This window comes from Chinchilla lanigera, unplaced genomic scaffold (assembly GCF_000276665.1).
Source record: "Chinchilla lanigera isolate Chin_1 unplaced genomic scaffold, ChiLan1.0 scaffold00092, whole genome shotgun sequence".
Taxonomy (NCBI): Eukaryota; Metazoa; Chordata; class Mammalia; order Rodentia; family Chinchillidae; genus Chinchilla; species Chinchilla lanigera.
The window spans coordinates 8,628,845-8,643,465 of NW_004955493.1; the positions used below are offsets into that span (position 1 = coordinate 8,628,845).

Here is a 14,621-nt window from a genome sequence, read left to right on the forward strand (position 1 = left end):
TGACTCAGTGATAGAATGCTTGGTTAGTGTACAAGCGGCCCTGAGTTCAGTCCCTAGTCCCAGCCATGGAGGGGTGTGTGTGTGTGTGTGTGTGTGTGTGAAATGGCCTTTTTGTTCAAAACTCCTAAATATTGATACTTGTGTGTTCTCAGGAGATTGATTATTTTCCACAGGGGAATAAATACTATGGCTTCCCACTAGCATTCTAGGAATAAATTAGTAACAGACACCATACTGAGGAATCTCTTGCCTTTACAGTACTGAGGATTAAACCCAGAGCCTTTGCACTGAGCTGCAGTCCCACTTTTTTTTTTAAATTTTGAGAGGACCTACCAAGTTGCTCAGGCTGGACTTAAACTTGTGATCGGCATGCTTCGTCCACAGAGTGCAAAGATTACTGATGTGTCTTACCACACTGGCTAGAATCTCATTTTTAAAAACTATATCTTTTTTTGTTTGTTTGTTTGTTTTGTTTTGTTTGTTTTTTGGATTTTTTTCCAGTATTGGGAATCGAACTCACGACCTTGCGCTTGCCAAGCAAGCGCTGTGCCACTGAGCTAAACCCCCAGCCCCTAAAAACTGTATCTTAATTCTTTGATTTTTTTTGTTTGTTTGTTTGTGTTTTTTGAGACAGGGTCTTACTATATAGTTCACTGGTCTTTCAGTGATCCTCCTGCCTCAGCCTCCCAAGTACCACCCCAGGGTGATAGCATATGCCACCATGCCTGACTTATTTCAGTTTTTATTATAGATTATTTTTGAGGGGGAAGTACATAAGTGTTGTAAACAAAAATTTAAGAATTGAAAAAGCATGCAGAGTAAAAAAGTGGTCTCTTTTACCTTGTCCCCTGGCCAACCAGTTTTTTTCCTTGGGACATTTTCTTTTGTTACTCTCCTGTGTGGTTCCCGTATCTGTGCATGTGCAGTTGATCCCTAAACAACACTGGAGTTCACGGTACTGACCGCCAGGCAGCTGCAAGTCCTAATAGGCAGGCAGGTGGTGTACACCTGTGTCCCAGGACTCCAGGAGGCTCTGACAGGCGATCATGAGTTCTGGGCCAGCCTGGGCTACAGAGTAAGACCCTGTCTCAAAACCCAAACAAAAACAAAACATTGTCATAGAGCCTTTTTTTTTAAAGACAGGGTCTCACTATGTAGTTCAGGCTAGCCTGGACTTACTACGTAGCCCAGGCTGGCCTCAAACTCGTGATCCTCCTGCCTCAGCCTTCTGAGTGCTGTGATTACAAGTGTATACCACCATGCCTGCCTTGTTATAGAACTTTTGACTCTCCCGAAAGGTAATTACTGATAGCATACTGTTGACCAAAAGCCATATTGATAAGATAGTCTAATAAAACATTTTGTATATTACGTATATTGTCTATGTGGTGGACAATATGCACATCCATGAGTGATCACTAAAAACTGCCTTTTCAAGTCAGTGGAAAGATGAGTTCCCCATGTGGACTTGATAGCCTCACCAAGCTCCGTGCAGTAGCAGTGGCGGTGATAGCAAAACTATTAGAAGTACAGCAGGCACCACAGTTACCTTTACTCAGTTATTAGCAGATTTAGTACTGCATCTTTTTTTTTTTTTTTTTTTTTTTTTTTGTCTTTTTGAGACAGGGTCTCACTATGCAGTTCAGGCTGACCTTGAGCTCACTTTGTAGCCCAGGCTGGCCTCAAACTCGCAGCGATCCTCCTGCCTCAGCCTCCCGAGTGCTGGGATTACAGGCGTGCGCCACTGTGCCCGGCACTATGTATGTTTCAATAATTTGTCTTGTTTTAGTCCCAAGCTTCAGTACCGTGCTCCTCAGTTCCTCAGCTCTGGAGCCTTGCGGGGCAAATTAGTCCATTCTTACTGATCCCTTTTCTTTGGATCCTTGAGCTGTAGCCATCTTTTTTTTTTTTTTTTTTTTTTTTAGGCAGAGTCTTGCTATGTATCCCCTGGTCTCAAACTTGTAGCAATCCTCCTGCCTCGGCCTCCGAGGCGCTGGGATTACAGGCATGTGCCATCATGCTGGGCTGTTTTATATTTTTTATTTCTTTACTAAATTTTCTGTACTTTTAGGAAGAGTGAGAAATAATGTGAGGGAATCTGCTATATTTGATCAAAAGTCTAAAATTAATTCCCAAAGTAACTGTTATGGCTTATGTCTAGGTGTCCCTGAAGCCTCGTGCAGTATGGGTGGGGCTTTTCAGAGGGGGCTGGGTCTAGAGTGTGTGATGCTGGGATGAAGTGTGTGGCTGCTCCGTGAGCCCACTGTTGACTTGGCCCACCCTACGCCTGGCAGCCTGGGTAGGGTGGAAGGGGGCAGAGAGAAGCTGCTAAGGTGGCCCACTGGTCCCCTTGTGTGCTCTGCTGCTGCCTTCCCTCCATGAGTTCCTTGTCCTCCATGCTGCCCCTCTGCCGTGAGCCCTGCCTTGGAGCCAGCCGGCTATGCACCGAGACGCCTGTGAACCGTCACCCAAACACTGCTTCCTTTAACTGCGGCTGCCAGGTATTTTGTCTCAGCCAGACAAAAGTAACCAAGAAATTAGCCGAGACGAACTTTTCAGTGCTGATACCAGGAATGTGTGAATTGGTGACAACTCATTAAGTTATTCCTACCAGATTTCTAGAATCCTTTTGTTTTTTTAAGAGTAGTAAGAATTCGCTGAGTAAAAGAAAGCTTTTAAGAGGGAAGAAGGGGGCCAAGAAAGTGGGTTGCCCGATGACCCCACTTCTCAAGGGTATTTATTGAGCACAGCCACGAGGTGAGGTGGGTTTAAGGTGGGAAGGAGCTATAATTAATCAATAAGATTACAAGTATACTTGCTTATATTGATTTGATTTTAGCACAAGGTGCAAGATATGGGTCCAGATTCAATGTTCTGCATGTGGATAGCCAGTTTTCCCAGCACCATTTGCCAAAGAACTGACTGTCTTCTAGCTTACATTTTTGGTCCTTTATCAGAGATCAGATAGCTGAATGTTCCTGGGGTTGTTCCTGCATCCTTGGTCTGGTGCATTGATCCATATCTTGTTTTTGTGCCAGTACCGTGCTGTTTTCATTACTGTAGCTTTATCCTGTAACTTGAAATCTAGGATGGTGATGCCTCCTGCCTTGCTTTTATTGCCCAGGATTGCTTTTGCTCTTCTGCATCTCTTCTGGTTCCATAGGAATTTTAGGATTGTTTAGCAAAGCAATAGCTTGTGTGAAGAAACAAATAAAATTTTTTAATTAAAAAAAGTAAGTTTCTGCTGGGGATACATCTCAGCGGCATAAGCGCTTGACTGGCAACCCTGAGGTCATGAGTTCGATTCCTGGTACCAGAAAAAAAAAGTTTCTGAGACAAGCATGGTGGCGCACACCTGTAATCCCAGTAGTCGGGAGGCTGAGGCAAGAGAATCATTACGAGTTCAAGACCAGCCTGGGCTACAAAGTGAGCTCAAGACCAGCCTGAACTGCATAGCGAGACCCTGTTTCCCATCCAAGCACTAACCAGGCCCGACCCGGCTTAGCTCCAAGATCAGGCGAGATCGGGCTTGTTCAAGGTGGTATGGCTGTAGACAAGAGACTCTGTCTCAAAAAGATTAAAAAAAAAAAAAAAAAGTTTCTGAGGCAAGAGGATGGCTGTGAGTTCAAGCCATCCTGGACTGTATAGTAAAACCCTGTCTCAAAAAGACAATACTAATACTAATACTAATACTAATAATAAAAGTTTCAAGTACTGTATTGAGCAGGGGGCATCTTTGTCTTTTCCTGATTTTAGAGGAAGACCTTTCAGTTGATGTTGGTAATAGGTTTGTTGTAAATGTCTTTCATCAGATTGAGATAAGGTCCTACTATACTTATTTTTTCTTTCTTGTTTTTTTTTTAGTTTTTTGAGATAGTCTTCCTGTGTAGTTCAAGCTGGCCTTGAACTCATGACTATCCTTCTGCCTCACCCTCCTGGGATTATCAGCTTACGCCACTACACCTGGCTTTCTGTACCTATTTTCTTCATGAATGAATGCTGGATTTTGTCAAAGGCTTTTTCTGCATCTTTTAAGATGATCATATGGATTTTGACCTTTGATGTGGTGTACTACTTTTATTGATCTGCTTTTTATTCTTTTGAGACATGGTCTTGCTATGTAGTTCAGGTTGGCCTTGAACTTACTCACTATGTATCCCAGCTGGCTTTGAACTCAGTGATCCTCCTGCCTCAGCTTCCCCAGTGCTGGGATTACAGGCGTGCGCTACCATTCCCGGCAATATATGATCTTTTTGATTTGTTGCATTCTGTTTGACAGTGTCTTGGTGAGGATTTTTGTGTAGTTCTCCTTCTTAGTTGAATCCTTGTCCAGTTTTGGTATCAGAGTAACAGTCCCTGAATGAGTTTGGCAGTAGTCTTTCCCTTCCAATTTCATTAAAGACTTTGAGGAGTATTGCCCTTAGATCTTCCTGGAAGTTTTTTTAGAATTCATTTGTGACTCCATTGGGTATTGAATATTTGTATCGGGTAGAGTTTTTATTATTGCCTCAATTCCTTGGATTAGTCAGGGTATTTATGTCTTCTTAGGTCAGTTTTGGTAATTATATGTATCTAGGAATCTACCCATTTCTTCTAGATTCTCCAGTTTACTGGGGTACAGGTTTTTAAAGTAGTTGCTAATAATCTGTATTTTGGTAGCATCCATTGTGATTTCACCTTTTTTGTTTCTAAGTGCATTGATACAGGTCTTACCTTTCCTTTTTCTGGTTAGATTGGGTAAGGATTTATCTATTTTGTTTATTCTATAGTCTTTGTATTTTCTTTAGTCTCAATTTCATTAATTTCTCCTTCGATCTTTATATAATTTTCTTCATTGTACTAGCTTTAGAGTTGGCTTATTATTATATTTTTAGACATTGAGGTCCATCATTAGATTATTTGTCTGGGCTTGCTCTCTTTCTTTCTTTTTTTTTTTTTTTTTTTTTTTTTTTGTCTTTTTGAGACAGGGTCTCACTATGCAGTTCAGGCTGGCCTTGAGCTCACTTTGTAGCCCAGGCTGGCCTCAAACTCAAAACAATCCTCCTGCCTCAGCCTCTGGAGTGCTGGGATTACAGGTGTGCGCCACCATGCCCTGCTTGCTCTCTTTCTGATATGGGCATTCAAGGTATGAACTTCCTTCTTAGGACTGCCTTCATTGATCCCATAGATTCTGGTATGATGTACTGACATCGTTTGATTCTAAGAACTATGTAAGACAGACATGGTGGTACACACCTATAATCCTAGCAGTCAGGAGGCTGAGGCAGGAGGATTGTTGCAAGTTCGAGACCAGCCTGGGCTACAAAGTGAGCTCAAAGCCAGACCAAACTGCATAGCGACACCCTGTCGCAAAAAGACCAAAAAAAAAAAAAAAAATCTAGGCGAAACACAGTGGTGCACACCTGTAATCCCAGCACTCAGGAGGCAAAGGCAGGGAGATTGCCGTGAGTTAAAGGCCACCCTAGGCTACATAGTGAGCCCAAGGGCAGCCTGAACTACATAGTGAGACCCTGTCTCAAAACACCAAAAAAAGAAAAAAACTATCCAATTTTTTTGTTGTTGTTGTTACCGGGAGTCTAACTCAGGACTTTGCGCTTGCCAGGCAGACACTTGTGTTGCTGAGCTATATCCCAAGCCTCTAATTTCTTCTTGATTTCTTCAGTGACCCACTGATTATTCAAGAACGTATTGTTGCCAGTAATTCCAGCACTCAGGAGGCTGAGGCAGGAAGGTTGCTGCAAGTTCTAGGCCAGTCTGAACTACATAGTCTCAAAAAAAAAAAGATACTGTTTCATGTCTGTGAGTTTGCATAATTCCTGTGATTTCTTTTGCCATTGCTTTCTAGTTTCATTGCACTGTGATCTAAAAATATGCAGGAGATAATTTTGATTCTTTTGTATTTATTCAAACCAACCTTACAGGCCAATATGTGGTCTGTGTTTATATCTAGATGTTTCCAAACGGCCTCCTGTACTCGTGGGTGGGGCTTTGGGAAGGGGGCTGGACTATGGGGTTTGTGGCTGTCTTGCTGTTGGAGCTGGGTCTGGTTGGAAGAAACCATCACCGGGAGGTGTGAACTACAAGAGTTCATCTCCCTGGCTCCGCCCGTCTCTGCTTCCCCTGAGCGCAGTGAGCACCTCTCCTCAGCTCCTCCCCCATGTGCTCTCTGCCTCGCTGTCCTGCGGGGAGCTGACTGCAGACTGAAACATGAGCCGGGATAAACCTTTCTTCCTGTAAGCTGTGGGAGCCAGGTATTGTGTCTCAGTGGCAGATAAGTGGCCAAGTCTGTTTTGGACACAGTTCTCGGTGCTGCTGAGAAGAATGTGTATTTTGTTGGCTGGAACAGTCTCTGTATTTGTTACTCCATTTGTTTGAAGGTGTGGTTCAATTTCTGTTTCTGGCCAGGCGTGATAGCACATGCCTGTAATCCCAGCACTCAGGAGGCTGGGGTAGGAAGATCGTTGCGAGTTCGAGACCACCCTAGGCTACAAAGTGAGCTCAAGGCCAGCCTGAGCTGCATAGCGAGACTCTGTCTCAAAAAGACAAAAAAAAACACAAACAAACAAACAAAAATTTATATTTCTGCCTTCATATTACTCATTTAAAATTCTTCTCTGAGGTCAGGGAAACGGGAAATGTTGGCCAGGAGGTGCATCCCAGAGAGCTAATGCAGAATAGACCTTACGTCTTCTCAGCAGGTACTCAGTGTGGTAGCTGAGGGCAGTGGTAGTGGTGCACACCTGTGACCCTGGCACTCGGAAGGCTGAGATAGGAGAGTCGCGAGTTTGCGGCCAGCCTAGGCTCTGTGGTGAGAACATGTCTCAAAAAGAGGTAATCACGAGTGATGGGTATGTTAATTAGCTTCATTACAGGACTCTTGACACAGCATGAAATACCATGTTGTACAACTTCAGTAAATACATTTTCATTCATCAGTCATATGTCAATAAAGATTTAAAAAAAACTAAAATGAAGTGTTTTTTTTTTTTGAGACAGCATCTCACTATGAAGTTCAGGCTGGTCTTGAACTCACTATGTAGCCAGTCTGGCCTTGAACTTGCAGCAGTCCTCCTGCCTCAGCCTCCCGAGTGCTGGGATCACAGGTATATGCCGCCACACTTGGCACCATGTATATTTAGAAAAGGTTTTCAAGTTTGTAGAGACAGAAAGTTTTCCTTAGCTTCAGTATGAAACAGTCACATTGCGTTTTGCTCTGATAGAAAACAATTCCCTTTCCCTCTTGTTTAGTGGACGGAGGCGTTGTCCGCGCAGAGAGTGTGATCCTGACCACCGGGACGTTTCTGAGAGGAATGGTTGTGATCGGACTGGAAATGCATCCCGCGGGCCGCCTGGGGGATCAGCCTTCTGTGGGGTTGGCTCAGACTCTGGAGAAGTTGGGGTTTGTGGTGGGAAGGTTGAAGACTGGGACCCCACCCCGAATTGCCAAAGAGTCCATTGATTTCGGCTCTCTGGACAAGCAGACCCCAGATGATCCGCCTGTGCCGTTCAGCTTTCTCAGTGAGGCCGTGTGGATTAAGGTGAGTGATTCATGAAGCCTGGCCTCATAGTCAGTACTGGCTGTTCGCCACAGGAGGTAGCGTAACCATTTCTTTCTGGCAGTTTACTTTATGTCACTGTCACTTAGGGTACCGGGCGTGGTGGCGCACGCCTGTAATCCCAGCACTCGGGAGGCTGAGGCAGGAGGATCGTTGTGAGTTTGAGACCAGCCTGTGCTACAAAGTGAGCTCAAGGCCAGCCTGAACTGCATAGGGAGACCCTGTCTCAAAAACAGACAAAAAAAAAAAACCCAGAAAACTATTACTTAGGGTGCAAAGAAGTGATCTTTAAAAATACTAGCTAATTTGGCTACTTGGGTGTTTTCCTAATTGTTAAGTTTCATCACTTGAATATCTTTACCTTTTTTACTTCTGTTTTTCTGAGATAGGGTCTCACTGTGTAGTACAGGCTGGTTTTGAAGTCATGTAGCCCAGGCTGGCCTCTAACGTGGAGTGATCCTGCCTCAGCCGCCCAGGTGCTGGGATTACAGGTGTGCACCACCACGCCCAGCCTCTTTTTATTTTTCTTTTAATTTTTTATTTTTTGGTAGCAGGAATTAAACTCCTGGCCTCACACTTGCCAGGCAGGTGCTGTGCTGCTGAGCTACATCCCCGGCCCTTTCTCAGTTTTTTGAGACAGGATCTGCCTACGTAGCCCACAGTGGCCTCAAACTCATGATCCTCATGCCTCAGCCTCCCAAGTGCTGGGATTCCAGGCTGCACCACTGCCCTCAGCTTAACTTCACCTATTTTTTTTTTAACTTTACCTATTTTTGAAATAATTTCAGACATACAGAAAAATGGTAAGACTATTAAAACACATTTTTCTAAACAGTTGAATGTTGCCTGTTTTCAATATTTTACCATATTTACCTCCCTGTATATAAAGACAGACATAGATACTAATGTATATATTTAATATATAAGGCAGTGTTTAAGCCAGGTGTAGGATATAGCGAGTTCCAGGCCAGCCTGGACACACAGCAAGACTATTTCACCGCTACCACTCCCAACAAAAAATAACCAGGAAAATAGGAACTCTTTTCCTGGAATGTTTGAGAGTAGGTTGCAGAGCTCTTGAGCCTTTACCTCTAAATACCTGGGTCAGTATCTCAGCTGACACAAAGAAATGTTCTGTACCCACAATACAGTGGCGCAGCTTGGGGAATTTGACACTGACACATTGCGTGTTATCTAATAGAGGATCCACAATCTGATTTTGCTAATTGCTCCCACATTGCCCAGAGTGACTCTTCAGCCAGCGCCCTCGGCCTCTCTCCTCTTCTCTCTTTCTCTCTTGTTCCTTCTCCTCCCCTCCCGCTCCTTTTCCAGGGTTGCTGTGTTGCCCAGGCTGGTCTTGAACTCAGGCTCAAAAGCTCCTTCAGCCTCAGCCCCTCAAGTGGCTGGGACTATAGGTGTCACCATCTTACCCAGCTGGCTTTTTTTCTGTAATCCCTTTTTAACATGGAACAGTCCCTCAGTCTGCCTTGTTGGGCAGAGGTTTTGTTTTTGTTTTTGTTTTTTGAACAGGGTCCAACTATGTAGTTCAGGCAGGCCTTGAACTTACTGTGACCCTCCTGCTTCAGCCTTCAGTGCTGGAACCATAGCCATGTGCCACACACCTGGCTTGCCTTGTTTTTTTGTTTTTTTGTTTTTAAGTTTAAAAAAATTGGAGAAAAAGAAAAGAAATTGCGTAGTCTAGGGAGGCTGAGGCAGGAGGATCGTTGTGAGTTCAAGACCAGCCTGGGCTACAAAGTGAGCTCAAGACCAGCCTGACCTGCACAGCGAGACCCTGTCTCAAAAAAAAAAACAAAAAAACAAAACAAAACAAAACAAAAAAAATAGTATACTACAGCATTTGTTTAGAATTGAGCAGTGGTTATTAGTGGTAAATACCTTGATGAGTGGCTTCTTGTAAGAGGTGCCAGGAGTCAAACTCAGGACCTTGGGCTTACCAGGCAGATGATTGTTTTGTCCTTTTTTGAGACAGAGTCTGGCTTGGTAATTCAGGCTGACCTGAATACCTGGCCTTAAACTCACTATGTATCCCAGGCTGGTTTTGAACTCAAAGTAATCCTCCTGCCTCAGCCTCAGCCCACTCTAGTGCTAGGATTACAGGCATGTACTGCCATGCCTGGGTCCTGTTTTGTTTTATTTTTGAAACAGGGTCTCCCTATGTAGTTCAGCTGACTTTGAACCTGCAGTAATCTTCCTGCCTCAGCCTCCTGAGTGCTGGGATTGGAGGCTGTGCCTGGCTAAGTGTGTATCTTTTTAAACTTTCTATGGTAACTTTTTATTTTTACACAAAATAGCGAAATATTATAGTGAATCTATGTATCAATCACTTAGTTTCAACAAATAATATTTTGAAGCTAAGAGTGGTGGTCCACACCTGTAACCCCTCACTCAGGAGGCTGAGGCAGGATCACTGCAAGTTCCAGACCAGCCTGGGCTACATAGTGAGTTCAAAGCCAGCCTGAACTATATAGGGAGGCCCTTTCTCAAAAATCACAGCACTCCAGGCATGGTGGCACATGCTTGTTATCATGGTTCTTAGAGGCTGAGGCAGGAGAATCACTATGAATTCGAGGCCCTTTGGGCTCTACAGTGAGTTTGAGGCCAGCCAGAACTACATAGAGAGACCTTGTCTCGGGGGAAAAAAAATCCACAAAACAATAACATTTTGTTACTCTTGTTTCATTCCTTCTTGCTGAGTTTTTTGTTATTTTGTTTAAGGCAGGGTCTCAGTATGTAGTGCAGGCTGGCCTTGAACTCAGCGATCTTCCTGCCTCAGCCTCCCAAGTGCTGGGATTACGGGCATGTGCTATATGCCCTGCTCCTTCTTGCTGAGTTTTAAAGCAGGTATTTCCCATATCATGTCATTTCACTTGTACTCTGGTATATGGCACTAATAAAAAAGAGCTTTTAAAAAAAATAGCAACATGGAGCACGCCTGTAATCCCAACACTCGGGAGGCTGAGGCAGGAGGATTGTTGCAGATTCGAGGCCACCCTGGGCTACAAAGTGAGCTCAAGGCCAGTGTGAACTGCACAGTGAGACCCTGTCTCAAAAAGACCAAAAAAAAAAAAAAAGCCACACCATTATCACACCCAACAAAATGCTCCTTTTTTTGGTACCGGGAGTCGAACTCACAACCTTGTGCTTGCCAGGCAGGCGCTGTGCCGCTAAGCTATATCCCCAGCCCTCAACAAAACATTTCTTAACATCAGCTAGTACTCAATGTTCAGTTTTCCATAACTGCCTCATTCATTCATTCTTTCATTCATTCAGTGGTGCTAAAGGTTGAACCAGAAGCCTTCTTCCTGGTAGGCAAGCACTCTACCTCCCAGCACCTTTATTTTGTTTGTTTGTTTGGGTTTTTTTTGGTTTTTTTTTTTAGCACCTTTAATTATATTTTGCAATATGATCCTGCTAATTTGCCCAGGTGAGACTCAAATTAGCAATCTTCCTGCCTCAGCCTCCTAAGTAGCTGGAGTTACAAGCATGTACCACCGTGCCTTGCTCCCAAAAAAATGTTTATATAGTTGTTTTATTTGGACCAGACACCAAATAAGGTCTGTCAGAGGATATGTTTTATAACCATTACTGGTTTTCTTTTTAACATTTATAAATGGAAGAAATTGAGGTATTTGTTCTGTAGAGCTTCCCACGCTTACATTTGTGTAATCATATCCTTCTGGTGCCTTATTCTACTAACCTCTTTCCCTTAAACTAGTGCTTAGATCTAGGCTTCCTTAGATTTAGATTCATCTTTTGGGGTATTTTGGGCAAGAAAACTATAAGAAGCACTAGACATTATAAACATATTGTCATCCAGGCATGGTGGCGCACGCCTGTAATCCCAGCACTTGGGAGGCTGAGGCAGAAAGATCGCCTCAAGTTCAAGGCCAGCCTGAACTACACAGTGAGATGATGTCCCAAAAAAAAAAGTATCGTCTATTAAAGATCATGAGAGGCTGGGGATATAGCTCAGCGGCACAGCGCCTGCCTGGCAAGCGTGAGGTCGTGAGTTCGATTCCCAGTACCGGAAAAAAATCCAAAACGAACAACAATAAAGATCATGTGGAATTGGTTTGAGTACGGGGTAGACTAGTAGAGGAGCAGACAGTGTAGTGTGTGGCCCTGGTCACTGTTTTCCAGCCAGAGGACCAGCTGCCCTGTCACCTGACTCACACCAACCCTAGAGTGGACGCCGTCATCCTCGAGAACCTTCACCTCAACAGTCACGTGAGGGAGACGACGAAAGGGCCCCGGTAAGGACGGAGAGGCCGGTGACCCGCTACTGTGGGCGAGGTCGGCCTCGGCTCATTTTCTCTCCACTGTCTTGCTCCAGATACTGTCCCTCCATTGAGTCAAAGGTTCTGCGCTTTCCCAACCGCGTCCACCAGGTTTGGCTGGAGCCCGAGGGGATGGACTCTGACCTTATCTACCCTCAGGGGTTGTCTGTGACGCTGCCCGCGGAGCTGCAGGAGAAGATGATCTCGTGCATCCGGGGCTTGGAGAAAGCGAGAATGGTGCAGCCGGGTAAGGGCTCGGCCCCTTCCCCCCGGGCAGGGCGGCCCGGCTGCGCAGCACCGAGGGTCTCGGCTGCTCGCGGGCAGCTTGGGGCCTCAGGAGAGGAAGGCTGGGGCCTGTGCATCTGAAATTGTGTCTGTTTTTCAGGGGCATCTGTGGTAATGTTCGCCTCTCTGCCTTAGGGAAATCGTCTCCGTTTTCACTTACTTTATGCTGTTCATGCTTCGGTCAGGCTATGGCGTCCAGTATGATTACCTGGATCCCCGGCAGATTGCGCCTTCGCTCGAGACCCGCCTGGTGCAGAGGCTCTTCTTTGCTGGGCAGATCAACGGCACCACGGGTTATGAGGAAGCCGCAGCTCAGGTCAGAGCGTGCTCAGGCGGCTGCGCGACCGGGGCTGCTCCTCTGCCTTCTGCTGGTAGCTGTGCACGTCTGTAGTGAAGACAGCTCGCGTCCGGGGCGTCTGAAACAGGGAAATAGGACTTTTAGAACGCATGGCTTCTTCTTTGGGGGCGGTGCTGGTGCTGGTGCTGGTGCTGGTGTTGAATCTCGGGCCTTCACTCTAAGCTGCATTGCTACGTTTTTTATGTTTCTGAGAGGGTGCCTCACTGAGTTGCCCAGGGTGGGCTTTAATTTGCAATCCTGCCTCAGCCCCCTAGCGTACTGTACTGGTATTACAAGTGTGTACCACCATACCCAGCTACTTGTAGCTTTATGACCCTTTTAAACTCCTACATCTGATATCTTTTAAAAATTGCTTTCAGTACTGGGGATCAAACAAAAGCGTGCTGCCCCTGAGCTACACTCAGGAGGCTGAGGCAGGAGCATTGTTGCAAGTTTAAGACCAGCCTGGGCTACAAAGTGAGCTCAAGGTCAGCCTGAACTGCATAGCGAGACCCTGTCTCAAAAAAAAAAAAAGAAAATTTAGTTCTTTTAATGTAACTGCTTTATTGAAAATCATTGTTATTATTCCTTGGTTTTTTTTTTTTTTTTTTTTTTTTTCAGTTTTTTTTGGTACCGGCAATCAAACTCAGGACCTTGCGCTTCCCCCGCAAGCGCTTGTGCCGCTGAGCTATATGCCCGGCCCATATTGTTGTTATTCCTTATAAATAAGAAATCGGCCGGGCGTGGTGGCTGGCACCTGCCTATCATCCCAGCACTTGGGAGGCAGAGGCAGGAGGATCACTGGGAGTTCAAGGCCAGCCTGGGCTACATTGTGAACTCAAGGCCAGCCTGTACTACATAGCAAAATCCTGTCTCCAAAAATTAAATAAGTAAATGAATTGTTTTTATTGTAAGTGGGAGAAAGCTAAAGTCTCGAGGTGGGTCTGAGGAAAAAGATGAACCACTTCTCTGGCTTTTGAGACGCGTTAACTGTTCGGGAGGACAGTGATTCGCGGTGCACGAAAGTGGACCCCGTGCCCTGGGCTCGCGTCCTCGAGTCGCACGCCGCCCTGCGCAGACGGTGTTCCCCGGCGGGCGGCACGGCCCTCGCCCAGCTCATCCTGGCCTTGTAAACAGGGTGTGGTCGCCGGAGTCAACGCCAGTCTTCGGGTCCGACGCCGGCCGCCCTTCGTTGTCAGCCGCACGGAAGGCTACGTAGGCGTCCTGATCGATGACCTCACCACGTTGGGCACCAGCGAGCCCTACCGCATGTTCACCAGCCGCGCCGAGTTCCGCCTGTCCCTGCGCCCGGACAACGCCGACTGCCGGCTCACGTTCCGAGGTGACTCCGCTCGCCCTGGGCCTGGCTTCCTCTTCGCTCAGGCCTCTCCCACCACCGCGCGTGCTCTCCTTTGCAGGGTACGAGGAAGCCGGCTGTGTGTCCCAGCAGCGCTATGACAGAGCTGCGTGGATGAAGTCGTCCTTAGAAGAGGGCATTTCTGTGTTGAAATCCATTGAGTTTTCAAGCACCAAGTGGAAAAGGCTAATCCCGCAGGCGTCCATAAGTACCAGTAGAAGTCTCCCTGTCAGGTGTGTATTTTTCATATGCACTCACTCTGCAGAAGAGTTAGATGATCTCAGTGCGGCATCGCCTACAGACTCCCTGCCTACACACGTTAAGTGAGTGGCACTCATTCTCGGCTCTTTTTCAGAAAGCTTTAGGTACAACTCACCTATTTTTTGTGTATTAAAAATATATATGGCTTGGGCCAGGGATGTAGCTCAGCAGCACAACGCCTGCCTGGTAAGTACAGGTCGTGAGTTCAATTCCCAGTACCAAAAATAAATAAAATATGCTCAAAAGTATATATGGCTTGTAATCCTAGCCCTCAGGAGGCTGAGGCAGGAGGATCACGGCAGTTTGGAGGATGGCCAGGGCTGCAAATGGAGTTCATGGCCAGCCTGAACCACATAATGAGACCCTGTCCCCACCAAAAAAAAAATAAATAAATAAATAAATACGCACGCGCACACACACACACACGGATAAGGTACAGCTCAGTGGTAAAACATGCATAGCATGTAAAATACATGTCACACACACACAAAAAAAATACATGTCACACATACATGTGCTTATACATA

The 14,621-nt window shown here is 45.7% G+C and overlaps 1 protein-coding gene across 1 annotated transcript in view; it reads left to right on the forward strand.

Annotated features, from left to right (window-relative positions):
• Positions 1 to 7,248: 7,248 nt before the first annotated feature.
• The window catches only part of Mto1 (mitochondrial tRNA translation optimization 1), a gene marked incomplete at its 5' end in the record, with an annotated part of 18,998 nt that continues 11,625 nt past the window's right edge, over positions 7,249 to 14,621 (forward strand). Inside the window, 6 exon segments of the mRNA XM_013504875.1 lie at positions 7,249 to 7,538; positions 11,718 to 11,830; positions 11,911 to 12,101; positions 12,325 to 12,455; positions 13,614 to 13,818; positions 13,895 to 14,066. Of these exon segments, the coding sequence (XP_013360329.1) occupies positions 7,249 to 7,538; positions 11,718 to 11,830; positions 11,911 to 12,101; positions 12,325 to 12,455; positions 13,614 to 13,818; positions 13,895 to 14,066 (1,102 nt within the window).